The 21,333-nt window shown below is 38.2% G+C and overlaps 1 protein-coding gene across 3 annotated transcripts in view; it reads right to left on the bottom strand.

Annotated features, from left to right (window-relative positions):
- LOC126282247 (uncharacterized) overlaps positions 1–15,394 on the bottom strand; it is a 362,102-nt gene extending 346,708 nt beyond the window's left edge. For 2 of the 3 annotated variants that reach the window (XM_049981838.1, XM_049981841.1), the window contains exon 1: positions 15,138–15,394. In XM_049981838.1, coding sequence (XP_049837795.1) covers positions 15,138–15,351 — 214 coding nt within the window. In that variant the 5' untranslated portion in view covers positions 15,352–15,394. Of the gene's footprint in view, positions 1–13,043; positions 13,132–15,137 lie in introns of all 3 variants that reach the window. The other variant, XM_049981842.1, reaches the window with a different exon arrangement.
- Between the last annotated feature and the right edge of the window lie 5,939 nt (positions 15,395–21,333).

Raw genomic sequence — 21,333 nt, 5'->3', positions numbered from 1 at the left:
ATGGACACTGAGACGAGAGGATGAAAAAAAGGTTAGAAGCATTTGAGATGTGGATGTGGAGGAGAATGGAGAGAATAAGCTGGATGGAAAGAGTGAGTAATGAAAGAGTATTGGAAAGGGCTGGTGACAGAAGATTTCTGCTGATGGTTGTAAGAGAAACGAAAAAGAACTGGTTGGGACATTCATTGAGAATGGGGTGCTTGCTAGTAAATGCTTTGCAAGGATTGGGTTGTGGGAGAAGACTGAGAGGAAGAAGGAGATACAAGGTGATAGACAACATAAAGGGAATAGGAAATTTTGCAGACCTGATGAGGATGGCAGAAGACAGGACAGCCTGGAGAACTACCAATCGAAAACCTGCCTTCAGGCAGAGCACTGATGATGATGGTGATGATGATGATGTGATTTTGATGTAGGAACAAGTCATATCTGTCGAGATAGTAGGCGCATTATAAATTCCTTTATGGATGATTTTTCAGTAAGAGATTATGTCGTATATGTCGTTGCTCCTGTGACCTCATGTTATGCTCGTAAATTAGTTCGAGGTGTTCGCACTATTTTAGAAGTACGTTACTTCCGAGCAGTTGTTGCAAAGCTCTTATATGTAAAGTATTTAACACTAGGAAGATTAATATTATTTTACAGAAATTTGCTACCTAACCTGCATATGCTTTTGTTCTCAGTTATATTTAATTATCGCTCATCATTGGTGTATATATGACTGTAAGTAATTTCCATACAAAAAATTTCCAACTATTTGCGCTGTTATTGTAGGAGCACATCATTTTTGTACAGTTCGTGCAAAGATCTTATATGTCACATTTATCAGAGTATTCTAATGAAATAGAGTGTAAGGATAATTTTACATTCTTTCTTCTGCATTACTTCGCCGTAGAACTGGTAGGAGTTGTCTAGGAATTTCCCACTTCGCAGGTCGTTTTGCTCATTTAGAACTCTGTCTGGCATCTTTTAGATGTATGTAGATTTCTATTTCTTCAATTACATTCATGACTTTTCCTTTCTGTAACATATGGAATATTTGAAGTGCTCCATCTACGTGTCTTTTAAGTGTGCAGCATATGCGGATAGGTTATTGTCGCTTAATGTCGTGTGTTCTTGAAATCGTGTACTAACTTTTATTCCGGTTTGTCGAATATAAAATTTTGGTCATTCTTCACAGTTAATACTGTAGATTCATGATTGCGAATACGGTTCTGATTAACGTGCGATATGTCTCAACAATCGATTTAGATTTTCAGTGGTTCTGTAACTGGTGTACAATTTTGAATCCTTGAAACATCGAGTATTTTTTTCGGAAATACAGGAACTTTATTTTCCTGTGGTTTGGTTTAGTTATTTCATCTACGGATTGGCATGTGTCTGGTTTTCTTTTTGAATGACGTGCTTACCAACTTCTTAGGATTGCTTATACATTTCGAAAAAGATCTATTTCTTTCTCAATATTTTCTCTTTTTAGTGACAAGTTGTTTGTGCAGCGTAGAATGACAGTATGGGAGCTTGTGTGATCTCGGTGATATGACTGGTTGTGGATAATTATGTCTGTTGTCGTTGGTTTACGAAACATATCGAATAAGTGTTCAGGTTTTTGGTCTGAAGTTTTTAAATCCAGAAATTTTATTATGTGATTGAAGTTTCTTACTATAAAATAACGCAAGTAAAGTTAAAAACTATTAGATAGTTTTTAATAAACTGAAACGCGTAACAGAACAACTGAACAAAAACAGCTGTTTTACTCTTTGATGGTACAGCACTTAACGTAAGTCACACAGAGAATAATTAAAATTGCAATGGTAATACCCCTCCTCAGTTTAACGATTTTACATTTAACGCTAACAAAAATTAAAGTAAACTCAAGAAACTCCTCAAAGCCATGAATCTAGGAGCTGGTAAGCCTTTAGTAAAAATATCTGCAGTCTGGTCTTCCGAACGTACATGCTCGGCCGTGATGATGCTACGGTGGTGAAATGACGAACAAAATTATATTTAACATTAACGTGTCTCAACCGTCGATGTCCAATGCTTTCAGTAACAGGACTGATTATCATCAAGTAAACGAATTGATAGGTGGAGTGGATTTGAATGCTGTTGCTGTTGTGGTCTTCAGTCCTGAGACTGGTTTGATGCAGCTCTCCATGCTACTCCTGTGCAAGCTTCTTCATCTCCCAGTACCTACTGCTACCTACATCCTTCTGAATCTGCTTAGTGTAGTCATCTCTTGGTCTCCCTCTAAGATTTTTACCCTCAACGCTGCCCTCCAATACTAAATTGGTGATCCCTTGATGCCTCAGAACATGTCTTACCAACCGATCCCTTATTCTGGCCAAGTTGTGCCACAAACTTCTCCCCAATCCTATTCAATACTTCCTCATTAGTTATGTGATCTACCCATCTAATCTTCAGCATTTTTCTGTAGCACTACATTTCGAAAGCTTCTATTCTCTTCTCGTCCAAACTATTCATCGTCCATGGTTCACTTCCATACATGGCTAAACTCCATACAAATACTTTCAGAAATGACTTCCTGACACTTAAATGAATACTCGATGTTAACAAATTTCTCTACTTCAGAAACGCTTTCCTTGCCATTGCCTGTCTACATTTTATATCCTCTCTACTTCGACCATCATCAGTTATTTTGCTCCCCAAATAGCAAAACTCCTTTACTACTTTAAGTGTCTCATTTCCTAATCTAATTCCCTCAGCATCACCCAATTTACTTCAACTACATTCCATTATCCTCGTTTTGCTTTTGTTGATGTTCATCTTATATCCTTCTTTCAAGACACCACCCATTCCGTTCAACTGCTCTTCCAAGTCATTTGCTGTCTCTGACAGAATTACGATGTCATCGGCGAACCCCAAAGTTTTTATTTCTTCTCCATGGATTTTAATACCTACTCCGAATTTTTCTTTTGTTTCGTTAACTGCTTGCTCAATATACAGATTGAATAACATCGGGGAGAGGCTACAACCCTGTCTCACTCCGTTCCCAACCACTGCTTCCCTTTCATGTCCCTCTACTCTTATAGCTGCCATCTGGTTTCTGTACAAATTGTAAATAGCCTTTCGTTCCCTATATTTTACCCCTGCCACCTTCAGAATTTGAAAGAGAGTATTGCAGTCAACATTGTCAAAAGCTTTCTCTAAGTCTACAAATGCTAGAAACGTAGGTTTGCCCTTCCTTAATCTAGCTTCTAGGAAAAGTCGTAGGGTCAGTATTGCCTCAACATTTCTACACAATCCAAACTGATATTCCCTGAGGTCGGCTTCTACTAGTTTTTCCATTTGTCTGTAAAGAATACGCGTTAGTATTTTGCAGCTGTGACTTATTAAACTGATCGGTAATTTTCACATCTGTCAATACCTAATTTCTTTGGGATTGGAATTCTTATATTCTTCTTGAAGTCTGAGGCTATTTCGCCTGTCTCGTACATCGTGCTCACCAGGTGGTAGAGTTTTGTCAGGACTGGCTCTCGCAAGGCCGTCAGTATTTCCAATTGAATATTGTCTACTCCGGGAGCCTTGTTTCAACTCAGGTCTTTCAGTGCTCTGTCAAACTCTTCACGCAGTATCGTATCTCCCGTTTCATCCTGATCTACATCCTCTCCCATTTCCATAATATTCTCCTCAAGTACATCACCCTTGTATAGACACTCTATATACGCCTTCCACTTTTCTGCTTAGAACTGGGTTTCCCTCTGAGCTCTTGATGTTCAAACAAGGGTTTCTCTTATCTCCAAAGGTCTCTTTAATTTTCCTGTAGGCAGTATTTATCTTACCCCTAATAAGATAAGCCTCTACATCCTTACATTTGTCCTCTAGTCATCCCTCCTTAGCCATTTTGCGCTTCCTTTCGGCCTCATTTTTGGGACGTTTGTATTCCCTTTTGCCTGCTCCATTTACTGATTTTTTATATTTTCTCCTTTCATCAATTACATTCAACATTTCTTCTGTTACCCAAGGATTTCTAATAGCCCTCGTCTTTTTACCTACTTGATCCTCTGCTGCATTCACTACTTTATCCCTCAAAGCTACCCATTCTTCTTCTACTGTATTTCTTTCCCCCATTCCTGTTAATTGCTCCCTTATGCTTTCCCTGAAACTCTGTACAACCTCTGGTTCTTTTAGTTTATCCAGGTCCCATCTTCATAAATTCCCACCTTTTTACAGTTTCTTCAGTCATAACCAATAGATTGTGGTCAGAGTTCACATCTGCCCCTGCAAATGTCTTACAATTTAAAACCTGGTTCCTAAATCTCTGTCTTACCATTATATAATCTATCTGAAACCTGTCAGTATCTCCCTGCTTCTTCCATGTATACAGCCTTCTTTTATGATTCTTGAACCAGGAATTTGAATATTGTCCAGCAAATATTTCACCCAGAGTAACAGCTGCAGCTGTCGCCAGAGCTACACATTCTGCTTCTGTAGAAGACAAAGCAACACTAGTCTGTTTCTTTGCTGTCCAAAAGACGGTGTTTCCAAAACATTTTAAAAGATGTACAGGGGTAGATCTTTCGTCTTCTTTTCTATTCCATTTGCATGAGCATAACCAGAAGAACTTCTTGATTCACCTTTCGATAATGCAGTCACATATTGATGGTTCCTTTGATATATCTCAAAATTCTTTTTCAGATTTTCCAGAGTGGTTCTGATGGATTGTTTTGGTATCTGCTCAACAAGTTGACCACAGCACACAATTCAACTCTTTTTTTGTGTGTCACTGCGTGCATCAACCATACAATCAATTCTCTGCCGATCTTATCGATCATTTTTCCTTCCTTGATTTCCAGTTTAATTTCCACAGGCGTCTTGATCGTATTACAGTCTTGATGTTGAATCGTTGTAGCAAATTCTTAAAATATGATGCTTGGCTCAGACACATTTCTCCGTTGTTAATACAAATCTCGTTTCCGAAGTTCATTTTCTATTACTTACTGCCATCAAAATAGAGCACAATATAAATGACCACGTCCTTTAAAATGATATAGTAAAGACATTATCTGAGTCAATCGTATAGACATAAGAATGGTTTGAATAGAGTGATTCCATGCTAGTGGTGCTTGCTTTAAGCCATATATAGATTTCTGTAACCTGCAAACAAAACCAGTTGTGTCTTTCAGTTTTTCTGGAACACCCACTGCTTCAGGAATAGTCGTGTATATTTCCTCCTCAAGTAATCCATGAAGAAAAGCTTTGGCGACATCAAGTGAATTCAGAAACGGTCCTAGTTGGATTGCAGTAACTAGAATTATTTTAACAGATGCTAGTCGAGCCGCTGGTGCATACGTTTCGTCGTAGTCAAATCCCCTTTTCTGTGATATACTTTTGATACAAGTCTAGCCTTGTGTCTTATGATATTTCCATCCTTGTTCTTTTTTAATTTGAACACCCAGTTACGGTCAATAGTCTTCCTTCTAGGTGGTAATTTAAGAAAGGTCCAACTCTTTTTTTCCTTTATAGAGTCAATTTCGTCCTGTACATGTTTATACTAGTATTCCTTATCTTCACGATTTGAAATCTCCTTGTGACTTTTCGGTACATCATCCACAAATGAATCAGCATTGAGTGCAAAGAACAGCATAGTCTTTCAGATGTTTAGGAGGGTTCCTCTACCTGGTAGATCATCGAACAGTTTTCTGATTAATTTTCAGCTTCCACTTCGTCACTGGTCAGTACTGTTATGGGAATTTTTTTATGACCCCTATCATTTGGTTTGGCATCTTCTTCGACGATGTCTTCTTCATTATCATCTTTATCGGATGATTCCTGTACAGATTATGGGATCTATTCCTGAGCTCGTTTACTTTCAAAGTCAAATCTTCCTTCGTAGAAAACAATGTTCCTTCCTCTGTTTTTCCTTCCTCTGGGCACCAAAGCCTGCAGCCATTAGGACAGTAACCAGTGAAATACCATTTTAAGAACTTGCCTTCATATTTCCCTGTTCTCAATTCCTTTGGTACCAGTAGATAGGCAATACATACGAACACTTTCAGCTTACTCAAATTAGGTTTCTTGTTATACCACAAAGCTGCAGACACCTTTCCTTCCAAAAGTGTGGTAAGACTTCTATTAAGTAGATACATGGCAGTATAAACAGCTTCTGACCAGAACATTTTACCTAATTTACACTGAAGTACCATACAACGAGCTTTCTCAAAAAATAGTTTTGTTCATTTGCTCTGATCACCATTTTGCTGAGGAATATATCTGTAAACTGAAACTGTATTCTTTGTTATTCAAAAAACTGTTTCAATTAAATTGACATGTATTCACAACCACAGCCACAGCGCAATCTGCTAATCTTCAAGTTGAAATGAGCTGTAGCCATGGCGTAAATCATCTTCAGATGGCGAGTTACCTCTGACTTCGATTTCTGTGTATAGGACATTGTGAAATGTGTAAAGTCGTCGACGATCGTGAGTACATAATTCTTTCGAACGATTCCGGTTCAATTGGCCCATACAGATCACTGTGGATCAACTGAAGAGATCTGGTGGCACGTTTCCTACAGTGATTGTATGGCAGCAGTGATGGTTTTCCTTCGACACAATTTGAACATTGTTCTGTGGTGATTGTTGAGGTGTTCAGTTCCAGACCATCAACTTGTGTCTGTAGGCATTTAATGTTACCGTAACTCAAATGGCTTAATCTGCTATGCCACAGTTTCGCATTAGTTGTAGTTGAAACAGCTGAAAGGCATTTCATTGCAACAAATTTAGAACATATAACTGAGAATCATTCCTATTTGCAATGGCAACAGTTCTTTTGCTTTCTTAATTAAACCTTGAGCCTTTGCAAATGTGATACTAAAACCATTCATTTCCAGTATTCTAACTGACAGCAAATTATAATTAAGATAATGCACAGATAAAGCAAATTTAATCATTATCTGAATTTCCATTCCTTTTACGGCATTAGTGACTTTAAATTCTCCTTTTACTTTAGCCTCAAGAAGAAAAATACCTGGCTTAGTTACTCTGACTTAATTGGCTGCTCCAGTTTCCTTAAATTAGTGAGATGTATCTTACTGTTAATCAGATGTTCCGTTGATCCAGAGTCCAAGAACCAATTTATGTCGTTCGTTGATTGATTTTCATTTGACGCTGCAAAAGAAAACCCATCTTCCTCTCTGACGTTAGCTGCGACCATACAGTTGTTGATTCCTGAGTTCTTGTTTGGTACCTAAACTCTACAATTAGCTCTTTTGTGTCGAGGCTTCCCGCAACGGTGACAAGTAAAGTTGGAAGATGTTCGTTATTGACTTCTTGTTTTACCGGTGTCTGACAAACCCTTTTTTAGATACCGTAGAGTGTGAAAAGCTGTAGGAAGCGGTGTTTCATCATTTTTGTTTTCCCCGACGATTCCCTTCCGCTTCGATTCTTCATCCAGGAACCTACTTTTCACGAAGATCAGCGTCAAGTCGTTCATTGAGAGCGTTTCGATGGCAGTATTCTGCAAGCATCGTTTAAAGCAAATGGCAAATAGCAAATGTCCGTTTCTTCGACAGTAGTTCCAGTCGAACGTAAATCACGAATCAGTTTATAAAACTTCAGAAAGTGGTTAGCCGGAAAACCATTTGTTGCGTTAAATTTCATAGTTAACAATTGTTTTCTCTACAGAATTTGACCAGCAATTCCTTCTCTCTCGAACGTATTGCACAGAGAGGTCCATAAACCAAAAGAAGTTACCTTATCTTTCGCGTATTACAAGTGACTGTCGGCAATGCGTTGAACAAGATGTGACTTACATTTACGATCTTGTTTCGCCATTCAGCCAATCATGTTTCCATTGCGGCTCGCTGCATGTTCTCCTCTCCATCGACAAATTCCACCTTTGTGAGATAGTTTCAGTTCCTCAAGGAGAATTTCCATCCTGAATTTACAGTTGTTGAAATTCGTTCCATCGAATAAATGAATACGATATTATTCCGCCTCAGTGGCCATTTCGGCTTAACTTTACGTGAGAGTACACCTAAGGCCAGGTATTAATCGCAGATTCCGTTTATTTAAAATTAACCTCGGGCCATAACCTGATTTAATATTAGTTTCTTACGATAAAATAACACACGTAAAGTTAAAAACTATTAGGTGGTATTTATTAAACTGAAAGACGCAACGGAACAACTGAACAATAAAAACGCCTGTTTACTGTTTGATGGTACAGCACTTAACGCAAGTCACACAGAGAATCATTAAAATTGCGATCTTAACAGTTTATGATCTTATTTTGTTCTTTCCATAGTTAAATTAATTTTTGAATGCGAAGTGTTGAATTGTGAATGCATGACGTTGAGCTAATCTGTTGTGTCATCGAACAGGATCAAGATATCATCGACGTATCTAAAGTAATAAATGAATTTTTTGCTTGTTTGAGTGAAACTGCTAAAAAAATTTTGCTCTAGAGCGTGAACGAAAATATCAGATGATGTGCCTGCTAGACAGGAGCTCATTGCTACGCCATATTTTGGAGAAAAATTTTGTTCTGAAACGAGAAATAAGTGTGGGAAGTTATTAATTGTAGAAGTTCTATTATTTCACAAATTTCTCCTTGCGTGATTGTGTTATATTTAGGAAAGTTGTTTTTAATGATTCCTATAGTTTCTGTTACTGGAATGTTTGAGTACATGTTAGATATATCTGGTGATAAGAGTATTCCATTTTCTGGTATTTTTATATTTTTCATTTTATTAACAATATCGTAACAGATTTTTGTATTTTAATCTAACTCGTATATGTAATATTGCTGAAGGAGAGTGCTGAACATTTTACTGACAGCATGTACTGGGCTACTAACCATTGGACGAATGGGGAATTTTTCTTTATCTATCTTGGTCTGGGCACACAATAATGGTGTGGTCGGATTCATTATACTGGAGTCTTTTTATAGTTTTTCCTGTTAGTATGAAGTTACATGTTTATAGAGCTTTCTTTAGTTGTGCATTAAATTTGTTGACTGGGTCTCGGTCGATAATTTTGCAGGTTGAAAAATTCTAGTACTTTCCTATTGTAATGTTCCTCTGACATTGTCATCAATGAATTTCCTTTACCTAATTTTATACTAACTGCCTGATTTTCTTGAAGTATATAATTTATCTGACCTGTAATACTACTGTCCTTCCCTTTTTTATTGGTCCTACTTTCTCGTTTTATTTGTGTTTGTATTAGTTTTGCAATTTTTCAAGTAATATGGTTCTGCTCATGAGGTGGCAACTAGATCATATCAAGTGCAACTTAAGTTTTTGCAAAACTATTTATGATTATACTGTTTCCAAAGCGTGGTTGTATATTAAATTTCAGGCCTTTGTTTAGAACGTTCATTTCTGTGGGAGTGATTCTAACGTTGGTCAGATTTTCAACGTTCTGGAAAAAGCTACAATACACCAAGAAACGCTAGTTCTTCATATTTAGTTGAATATCTTTTTTGTTCCAACAAGAAATGCATAATCTGAGAATTAGCTGATTTGACGGACACATTTCTAGAAGAAAAGTTGTAGAGCACTGAAATTGTTTTCAAAAATTTGAAGAAAGTTTCGAAAACGTAGCTGGGTAGCATATTGCTATTTATGGGTGTTATGGAAATTGAGTGGTTAGTGACCGCCAAGTTCTTACTTTGTATTCAAGTTTTTATAATACTCAGCTTTGTAGTATCACTTGTTTATCAGTACAGACATTATCTGTAAGTCGTTGTTCCTCTGTCAGATGCATGTGCTTTCTGCTGGGTCTTTTGTTGAACAGTGCTATGATTGACTATGGAGGAGGGATCAGTCATCAACAGGACATTGTTTGACTACGTTCTTCAGTGAAAATCGTCGTGATGTTTGAATGTTTTATTTTAAATGACAGTCTTAAGGATGGCGTAGAACTAACAGAATGATGGAGAAAGGGATACAAGCGGTCGCAGAGGGGTCAAGACGGAAGAGATTGGTAAACATGTTATTCTGGTGAGCTGCAACGGTGTTGCTGATGAAAAGTGCAGGAACTCTTAGTAGAAGGATCATTATGCTAGAAAGGTACGGAGTGATATGAGACTCACATTTATCGTTCGATAGTTCAGATATTTTATCTTAAAATAGACAGTAATATCTGTGAGAATGACGCATCTCATGTAAAACGAAATGAAAAAAAAAACAAATTTTATGGGGGTTGTGGCATAATGACGATATTTTGAAAATCTGTAAAGGAAATAATGACAGAACAGAATAATGACTGGGGTCTAGTAAAAATTCGAGTGGAGCACATCGAAGATCGCCTTATTGTTGAATGTGGATATCACGGTAGTTGAGCGAAAAGGATTTTCAGATTCGATGTTGTAATAATATTCACAGTAAGACTGAACGATCCAGTGGTGATGACGAATCTGTCTGCGTGAATTTCGTTGCTTATCATTTGGAAGCAAATGGAGATGAATGACAGTACGCACTCTAAGACATTCTGAGGAATTACAATGGATACGTCCCAAAAACCAGACGAAACAAAAATGGCTGTTCTCAAATTTCTATGAAAGTTTGTTATTCGTTTGAAAGTCTATATAAGAAAAGCATGAAAGGTTTCGAAACAGAAGTTATTCCTTCTCTTATCTGGAATATGATAAGAGGTCAGAAGGAAAGGCCAAAACCGGGAACGCATCTGCGCTGATGAAACTCTTACTATCATCCTGGAGGACAACAGATCACAAGGTTATGAAGTGGAAAAGTACCTCCCCTCATACATTTTCTTGGACAAGGTTGCTAACGACAACCACAGTCAACAGAATGACTTCTTACAACAATCATATGTACGAAAAGTAAAGGAGACCGTACAGATCTAAAGCTGACAATCAAGTGCTTTTCCAATGCTGTTATTTCAGCTGCAAGACCGAAATCCATCCTTAGTTATCTCAAGGGTGCCTCGCCTCTGAAACAGACTACGTTACAACTTGAATTCCATCAATTTAATTTGTAACAGAGAATACTCGTACACTCGTACAGAGTGTGGCCTGGAACAATACATTAACATAAGTTACACTGACCGATGATCACTCACATAATCATTCGGAGACGCATTAACATAAGAGGTCAAATTCCACGTTAACACAGAGGTGGCATTATGACGATAAGTACACAAAAGACGTAAAAAGCAACGCTTAGCACCACTAGTGGTCGTGACTTCCAGGATTCCAAGCCGAGGTGTTATTGCCTCTGATCCGTGTAGTTGGTCTTTGAGACTAGGTCGGGAACTTGTCGATCATTACCCTTGCCGTAACTCGACGCTATCAGTCCTTAAGCGAGGTGGCAAGGCTGGGCTCCAACCTATTGAACCACTCGAGTTCTGTACCAGACATCAGGATTCAAACAAAGGCAACAACTCTTCAGCCACGTGCCCTTCAACCAACTGTCAGTACCAGGGTCCGCCAAACCGACAACACACACCAAGAACAAAGGCCCTCGCACCAAACGTATGATCAGATCGTTATCGGCAAGCCAAGTGATAGGTGGTGGCATATAACTTTTTTTGTAAATAGTAAAGAATTTTTCAATAGGAAGACAATGGTTGTCTTTGTTTCAGTACCGTAATAGGCTCACTGAATATTGAATACTTATTATTTTTTGTAGCTCATCGTAGGGGCCAGTCGCTGAGTTTTTGTAAGAAGGATTTGACGACTTGGTCGCCGTTTTCTCAGCCACCATTATGGATATGTCATTGAAATAACTGTTATATACGTTTATCATTTCAGAGGTTTCGGATGGAGCCCCTCTGCTAAAGGAATTATTGGTGATACAAAGTTCTCTGTGTGCTTTATTAGAGTCAACCAAAGCACATGTGATTTCTAAGATGGTATATGAGAAGTACGTGTAACGAGTGTGTGAAACGTGACCAAATGAAGCGCATTTGCGCATATGAATGTGATTAGATGAGAGCCAGCCTTGGACGTTGAGATATTATGTCTCCTGCTACAACTCAGAGCTGGCTATATTCCCTTTCAAGTTGAGCACCCTACATTATGACGCACGAGTTAGCGACAATGCCTTCCCTCGACATAGCAGCATTTCCCAGTTCCCACTTGAACCTCATCTTCAGATACGTGTCACTTGTTTACAGATATGACGGAAATAATTTTTCGTTCCAAGTAAGGATGTTATAAATATAGGTCTCAACTGTTTTTACTTTTCTTTGTATCATGATAAACTGTCTGCCATTCCATCATTTACCTTTCCGCAAAAAATCGACAACGAACGACACTCTTTGTCTCTAAGCCGTCCTGAGAAAGCGGAAATTATTGGCTGCCGTGAGTCTCAAGCTGTAAGAATTTTACAATCACCTCTACCTTGTTTATGTTGATAGCTTTTGGAGCTGCGAGTATCGCTTTATTAAGCTGTTTCAAGTGCTCATTATGTATTAATTCCGTGCATTTGCAAATATTCTCCCACTATACATAGGTCCTATAAGACGTTCGATAAATTTTTACGTTGTTTTATTCAGTTTCACAGTATTCCTCATGATTATTACAGCTATTCTACTACTTGAACTTGGATGATATTGTCAGAGGTACTATCAGCACTTCCCGAGTATTGGCTCCTTTAAATCATACTGAATTTACTTTCCAAATAGAAACGTTGTGGTTTCAAATTGAAGTTTTCCTTTAATCTCTTAACGGGATGAACAAGAGCTCTTCTGCAACAGTATCTCTGCTTTGAAAAATAGTACTTATAGAAGTTTAATTCTCAATGGGATACACACATATGCAATAAAGAAAAAAAAAACCTGCACAGAACACATTTACAGTAAGCACATAATTCCCTTAAAAACTTCACACTTCTGATAACATTGTCTCTCATTGTCCACATATGTCTATATGTCTGCTTACAAGTGTAAGACATTGGGTAACAACACCATTTTTGTTAAACCAGCGGTGCTTTATTTCTACTTTGTGAGTACAGGGTACAGGAGAGTGTAAGCAACTGCAGACTGCACCTCCACGGTGTGGGCTCCCTCAGCAGCGGCGACTACGCTCTGTGGGGGGCTCTGCGGGCGGCGCCTGACCTGGCGTGGGGCCTGACTGCAGCTCTGCCCGCAGCGTGTCGGCTGCCTGCCCGCGCGTTTTTCGCGTGGCCGACCCGGGCGTGAGCACCTACCCAACAGGAAACAACACACACGATGTTCCAGTGACTCCTGGTTACCTTCTTTCTTACTAGAAAATTGCAGTATCTGTAATATGAACACCTGTTACTGCTACTGCAAACACTATGCTCGCGTTTTATAGGCGCAAAGTATACTTCAGAAGCGTTTAACACATAGATGACTGGTTTCCTTTCACTGGAATAGTTGCTACCTTATACTTCAGGAACGCTGATGTAGCCTACAATTGCTAGTCATGGTATATTTAGTTCCAAATAATGTAGTATACTGCCAGTCGGTGTTTTACACTATGGTCACCTGATACATGTATTTACAAAGTTGTAGACACAGAAATATGTTATAAAACAGGCACATATGGTAATATTTAAAATGTTATTGATCTTTTTTGCACGTTGAAAATGTTCATAAAATGTTATTTAATAGTCTGTGGTGAGACTATTAAAACTATTTTTAGTGTTTTCCTCAGTTCAACACAACTCTCGTGTTGTACTATCTTCATTTACAGTAGATCATATTCACCTCAGTCAATGTGTGATGTACTTTTTTGTACAGGCCACTAACATGTTGACAAATTGTGCTGTGAGACTTACTGAATTCTATCGTGGAGACAGACTTTGTGTTCTATATGAAAGATTAACTGCCGTTATTATGTTACATTGCTAAGTAGAAAATCAAAATACAAGTGACTAATCCGGCCGCGGTGGTCTCGCGGATCTAGGCGCGCAGTCCGGAACAGTGCGACTGCTACGGTCGCAGGTTCGAATCCTGCCTCGGGCATGAATGTGTGTGATGTCCTTAGGTTAGTTAGGTTTAAGTAGTTCTAAGTTCTAGGGGACTGATGTCCACAGCAGTTGAGTCCCATAGTGCTCAGAGCCATTTGAGCCAAGTGACTAAATGCCTATTGAAGATGGATTGCCTGATCGTGCTACAAATCAGGACACCTTCTATCTAACTATACAGTGATTAGAGCCGTTATAGTTATGATTCTGTGCCCGACATTCAGAACTACCATCTTCTACGTAAGCATTGTCTTGCTTGTAGATTTCTGCTAATAATGTTTCATTTACTTTTCCCACATTAATTACAAAAAAAGACGTAATTACCGACTACAGCTCAAAAACTACTGTTACTGTGTAGTGTCAATGACAGTATTCCACAGATTTAGTGACACTAAGGTTTATTTCAGAAAAAACGTCATCTTACGTCTTTTTGGTATAACAACGTCGACACTGTACCGAAACTCTAATCCAGTAACTCATGTAGTAACTATACCCTGTTGCATAACAAAATTGTAAATATGGAAAACAATCAACTCAACCAACGCAACAAGAAATGTCCGATATGTAATGAGATCCTTGAATACCATGTTCAGTGTATCATCGTATATCTTAGCACCGCACAATGCTAGCGTGCTTGCTAGTTTGTTAGATAAAGTTCTACGATTCATTTACACTGCAGAAGGGAGAATCTGTCACCTTTGGTTTATTAGTGTTTGTTTATGAAACATGGTAGACAGATATTTATTGGAATGCCGTTTTCTGTTAGTAACATTACCTATTCAACGACCAATTGTAACCAAAGTGCAAATTTAGTACCAATTTTTATAGGTGACTCATACTAATATGTTTTTGTTTTATAAATGTTATACTGATAAAGCTACACGGAGATTAGATGTCATCATGGTTCAGCAGATACACTCTCAGAGTGATCCAAATGTGAACCTGATAGGTCTTATAGGGGGTCTATATTTGGCAAGTAAAACAATTATTATCAGACATAATATTAGAGGGATTTCTGATTGAATGTAGCAACATATTTAGGCTATTAAGAAACGTGCTAGTGGTGTAATAGTAACATCGCACAAAACTGGACGACATGAATGCTGCACTTGAGCTGCCTGCAGACAGACACTGTGTCAGAGCCCCTCCTCAGGAAACAACTAGTGACACCATTGCAGTTAGAGCCGTGCACAGCCTGCTCGCCTTTGCTGTTGATTACCTTTGACTGCCCGCCTGCTCTCTACATTTGGACCCTCCTCAAGTTCGATGGCGTAGTCGTCGTCGTCTGCTATGCTGTCGGTGTCGTCGTCATCAGCGTCTCTGTTTTCTCCTACGTCTTCCGCCACTTCGTCGCCATCGTCTGCAGCAGCAAGAGGCGTGCAGTACGCCACGAGCAACATACCAGCAATCAGCAGGACGAGGCCTCCCTTCATGGCTGCAGTGGTTTCTACACTAGGTGCCTAGCTACAAGTGTCACTATGGAGCTCACCGGCCTCCTCTTATACTGCAGTGGTGCACTTATCACCCGACTCGTAGAAGGCAAGCGCAGCTACACAGCGCTTACGTCAAACTCCACAATTAGCCGTATTGTTGTCATATCTTAAAGGCAGAATAATCTTGCTGCGCATGGTATGAAACCTTGAGGTTGAAGGTACTAAAAGACGAAAAACAAAACTGTAAGCACTATAGCTGATAAATACAGCACAACCAAGAAAACTAATCATGTACCTGAAAGTTCATACACATGGATTACGAACGTCTTCCATTCGTAAGAACAGCAATATAGAAGGGAAATCACTCAGTTTAAGAATTAATTTAAAAAGTACATTAATTTATTCAATAACAGTTAATATCATCCTAGTTCTCGTTACATTGCGTTATCATGCTGCACATTTAACTACAATTTTACAATATTATGTATTCAAATTCTCTGATTATTTATGTTAGAATTCATAATAAAATTTTAGAAATTATTAAAGTTTTGTTTTGTTCTCTTTACCGTGAATGTTAAGTTCGTATAGTGTAACCTATCCACTCATTTAATAGACTCCACAAATTCTTCATACTATTAACCATGCAGAAGAATACACGTGTGGACACCCGTACTGATGTTTGGTGCCCCTATGACTATGTTCCATATTAGGAATTTTCTTTCCCCCTTTTTCGTATTCCTACTTCCATTGTGACAAATAACAGCAACATTGATAACTATGAATTAATATTCACATCCGAATTAGCAGCAAGCATTCTCTCAGCTTTATTTATAATTATTCACAATTTTTGTGTACAGGCTATTGGAAAATGAAACACTTACACCATTTTATATCGGTCCAAATACCTATCAGAATCTGAGGAGACGTTAACTACATAACAGTTATAAACAATTAAACTTTCTCATCCACATCATTGGCTTGAAGTGAGACTCACGTGGACACTACTGCATACAATGCGGCTCGAAACGAACAGCCCGTGAACCCAGTTTTTCGGCATCTCTGTTCATGCCTAAATGCGTGCTGTCAGTAAATGAAAGCTGCTGTCATCTTCCTGGTATGGAAGTATTCGTTTTGCCATGCATTGGTTATGCATGACAGACCATGAGACCAAGGTTGCCAGTCAAGAATGCAAACATTTCTCAAGCTTTTTATGGTCTCAACTGCTGTATGGAGGCTTTCATTCTCATATTGCATTTGGTAATGAATTTATAAAGGGTATCAGTAAAGAGATTATATTTACACCACGTACTGCTGTACAATTAATAATATGGTGACTACAGCCCCCAATCTTCTGCACTTCACTTTGTTCCCGTCTGAGACATAAAAATGGATAAAATTAGTTCACAAAGTCTTCAAAGTATAGTTTTAATCAGTTGCTGTGTGACACAAAGTTCAGCTTACCTCTCGATCGGATTAATTTCCTTTCCTTAATACATGTTGTAGTGTGCTACAAGGTATATCAAATGTTTCAACGGCCCAGCTAAGCAACAAACCTCCATCAACTTGTTTTACATCTTTAAGATCTCCTGCATTCCATTATCTACCTGTCTGAAACATAAAAATGTATACCGTTGGGTCATAAAGAACAATGGACAATGATGGTCACTTATCAACGACGACCACTGTATGTACCTAAAAGATAAATATGGGTGTACTGTTAACGTCTCTTTAGCACCTTTGGACATAAGACAATTAATACCTAAAGCGAGTGTAGTAGTTGCCAAGAAAGAAATTTAAAAATAACTGAACAATAAAGTCAGCTTTCTTTTACAAGAACTCTTAGTAGCAAAACTGTTATTGACAAAAATCACAGAGAACAGTTATCACTCTCTCTGTGAAATACACTTTATTGTGCAACATGAAGTGGGCTTCAGAAATGGATATTCTTATTGCTTTCCAATTATATATTCCGCAAAAACTGGGGTTTACTTAAATGTTTAACTGCAACATCTCACTGTATGTTCACTCTCGAGAAAACCGCCAGTAATGCACCTTACTAAACAGTTGTCACCATTCTCCCACCTGACACAGCTGGTTGGCAAATTCCATCACGTGGTCAAACCAAATATTGTGGGACGCTATTGTCCTTAGCGATCTGTAATGGAAGGTGTAAGGCAAGAATTCTTTTGTCTGTTCCCTCAACAAAAAAAGTGTTGGTAGTGGGGGTTCAGACAGTCTTCTGGTGTATCACCCTCTAAACGTCCGTCGACTCGATCTGGAGTGCTAATGGTTACAGAAAGTTGAAATACTAACTACTGACGATGATTTGCCTTCCGTCATCTAATTCACAGTATTCCAGTGATGTAAGCGCCTTATCAGTTTATATATGTCAGAATTATCTGAGTAAAGTGTGTAAGCTGCAGGAATCCATTTTTTATCGCTAGCATCTTTCAGTGAAACTATCATAAGACTGATGTGGAAAAGAAATTGTATGTAATAAAGACATTAAAAAAAATTTGAGAAATATAATTGGAAAGCAATAAGAATATCTATTTCTGAAGCCCACTTCATGTTGCACAATAAAGTGTATTTCACAGAGAGAGTGATAACTGTTCTCTGTGATTTTTGTCAATAACAGTTTTGCTACTAAGAGTTCTTGTACAAGAAAGTTGACTTCATTGTTCAACTATTTTTAAATTCCTTTCTTGGCAATTACTACACTAGGTATGCATGTGATTGACAGTATATCGGTAGCAACGTCTCTGCTGTACTGTTATGCACTGTAACAGACAGTGAAGCTTTGTGGTTCAGCATAAAGAAGAGGCTAGTTATCTGTATGATTATGTTACTGACCATATTTACAGATATAGAATCGAAGTAAGTGTTTCAAGTCTGCATAGGAGATTACCTAAGAATGACCTGTTCATCACTTTTTAGCGTATTACTCAATTAGTAACGTTAAATAGAACTATCTGGGGTTTTAAATATATACAAGCAATGGGGGAGATACAGTCACAGGCGTGATTGACCCATGGGGACTGCAACACAAACGAAAAAAAGTCTGAACTGGCAGGCATCTAATATAGACACCTAGTAAGCAGCAAAAGCCTAATAAAAGGTTGCAGAACATGTATTAACTGAGAGTTTAGAGATATTCTGCATCCAATGATGTACTCTTCTGGCAATCCAAGTGACTGGAATGGGAAGCATCCCCATGATGTGGTGCTATGCTACGTATCTCTCACCACAGTGGAGTATGAATTGCATACACGGATGTGGATGCCATTGAAATATTGTTTGCACACTTTACAGATATTTTTATTTATAGAAACAGGTTAATTTTGTTACTGTAGTTTCATAAATAGTGAGTAGAATCGACTTGTGTCTCTCGCAGAAAGTACTGCCTTAGATCTATTAATTCAAAATGTCCTATAATGGATCCAGATGATAACTGTCATAGCCAAAAATAAATTATTTTTCTTCATGTACAATGAAGTGTTGCCTGCAGTTATATATGTAGGTTTGAAAATCATTTAGTAACGAGAAAGGCATTGGAATTGCCGTTGTTATAAGTTCTGCTTTCCATTGCTTTTCCGGCAGATTCAGTATCATGTAGCTCCATGTACCACAATCCTGAATACTGTAGATAATTAGTTATTAAACCGAATGTAGGAATTGACTTTACATCACATCAGAATAAATGAAGTAATAGAGAAATTATATTACAACACTGTATACGTTATTTATAGTCGACTACTGAAGGACTTGTTAAATGTCGAAAAGGTAATTGTATCCTTTTTACATTTAACATGTTCCTAAAACAGTTACGTAAATATGGTAAGATTTTTAAAAGCAGTCACAGAAGCCGGCCGCGGTGGCAGAGCGGTCCTAGGCGATACAGTCAGGAACCGCGCGACCGCTACGGTCGCAGGTTCGAATCTTGCCTTGGGCATGGATGTTTGTGATGTCCTTAGGTTATTTAGGTTTACGTAGTTCTAAGTTATAGGGGACTGATGATCTTAGAAGTTAAGTCCGATAGTGCTCAGAGCCATTTGAACCAGTCATAGAGTTTTCATCACTTCTCTATGCCATGATATGCAATTACCATCATTGTCAGTACTCTATTTCTCTATCACTGAATAATGTACTTCGTTGTGGAGGCCACAAACATGTAGACATATTGCGCTGTAAGTCTTATCGTATGTGTGCTTTAAATACATAATTTCTGTAGCTTACTTTTTAACTCAATTGTAGAAGCAAGTTAAACTAGTTAAACAAAGTTGGGGAAGAAGAATTTAATAAGTGCTCAGTGTATGTCGCTACACATTATCAAAGTGTTTAGTGCACAATACAGGTTGAATGCTGTTCTAATAAGCTTTCATGTACAATACAATAATTTTATTGTGGAGCTAGACTTCTTGTTCTATACGACAGAGGAAATGCATCAACAGTTTTTAATTTCTGAGGATAAAATACATGATTAGTGAACAAATGTACACCGCTGGTAGCACAAATCAGGACATATACTATCCAATCCGAAAACACCGAGACTCATGAGTGAATAGTTATGACTCTATTCCCTACACCGGTAACCATAGGTATAGCCTGTATTTCATTTCCAGGGGGTTTCAACAAAGGTCATCATTTTAAACTGAACTTGTAATAGAACACCCTATGGCAATATACAGAGTGTGTAATTATATATAAAATCTATTTTATTGGCAGTCATTCACTCCCTAAATTAAAACATTTATCATCAAGGAGAAATCAGTCAATAAATTTCATTTGACGATGGTATCTCCATTGAGATGTGTTTCTGTATGGCGGTAATGTGTTTTGGGATTACAGTGAACATATGTGCATTCATGTCGACCGACCACGTCTTTCCAGCACGAGGTTCCATTTCAAACAATAACAAGTTAGTAACTGGAGTTAACAGCATACAACAACCGCCAAGAAGACAGGAGAAGTACCTGGAAAAGAATTTCCGCTTTACCCAGTGCTGATAACAGACGCACGGTTTACACTTCGTAGGCACGTCAATTGTTTGCTTCGGTTGAGATGAGGATATTAGTTAAATGCTTTATGTCTCGTCAACAGCTAAGGACGCTGGACACGAAGTATTTTCTGATTATCATTTGCTGGCATTTAAGGAAGCGGCGTGGCCACTTCAAGGTGGCATTCAAGCTTTCACGAATGGTGAGCTGAGAAGCCACTTGCAACCCACATCAGAATGTCGGCCCTGCGGTTCAACTCGGGTATCCCGAATGCGAGTCTGGTGCATTAGGCACCATGCCAACCCGCTCAGTACCATGGTGGAAATGGCAAACGAAAACAACAAGGTTTCCTGAAAGCATATAAAAGGAGCGTCTGTTCAAACGTATGACTTATGAATAGTAATTAAGCACATTTCAAAAATTTTCGAATGGAAAATGCTCGCCTACTGCACTCAATTTAACGACTTTGTCCGTCACATAGGCTTACTGATTACGACCATAGCTTCTAGAAATTTTTTGGCAGTTTCGTCTCCTTTTCCCGGTAGGTATTTGGGCGTAAAGTTGGAAATCGTCTTGTCGTTTGTGTTCTGTTTGAGGCCCTGGTCATCCTTAGCAATCAATGAATATTTGTAATTCTTATGTAATATGATTAATTTATTATCCTTATTACTTCTAATAAGCAATACATTCAGGATATGAGTGTATCTATAGTTACTACGACGCGTTCCTAGCTGTAATACATCAGAATACGCTAGTTCTTCAAGTTTAAATGTATATAAGTTTCGTTGTCATAAGAAATTCTGCGTCTGAGAATTGGCTGATTTGATGGTTTTTTAGAGAACAGTGACAGATCTTCAAAAGTGTTTTCAAAAATTTAATGAAAGTTTCAGAAACGTTGTTGGTTACTTATTAGTTTTATGGAAATAGTGTGGTTAATGACTACCTGGTTTTGGCTTTCTACTCAGGTTTTTCAATATTCACTGGT

Source organism: Schistocerca gregaria, chromosome 7 (assembly GCF_023897955.1).
Source record: "Schistocerca gregaria isolate iqSchGreg1 chromosome 7, iqSchGreg1.2, whole genome shotgun sequence".
NCBI lineage: Eukaryota > Metazoa > Arthropoda > Insecta > Orthoptera > Acrididae > Schistocerca > Schistocerca gregaria.
Note: the sequence above shows the minus strand (reverse complement) of the source record. Positions and strands in the feature narration are given on the sequence as shown.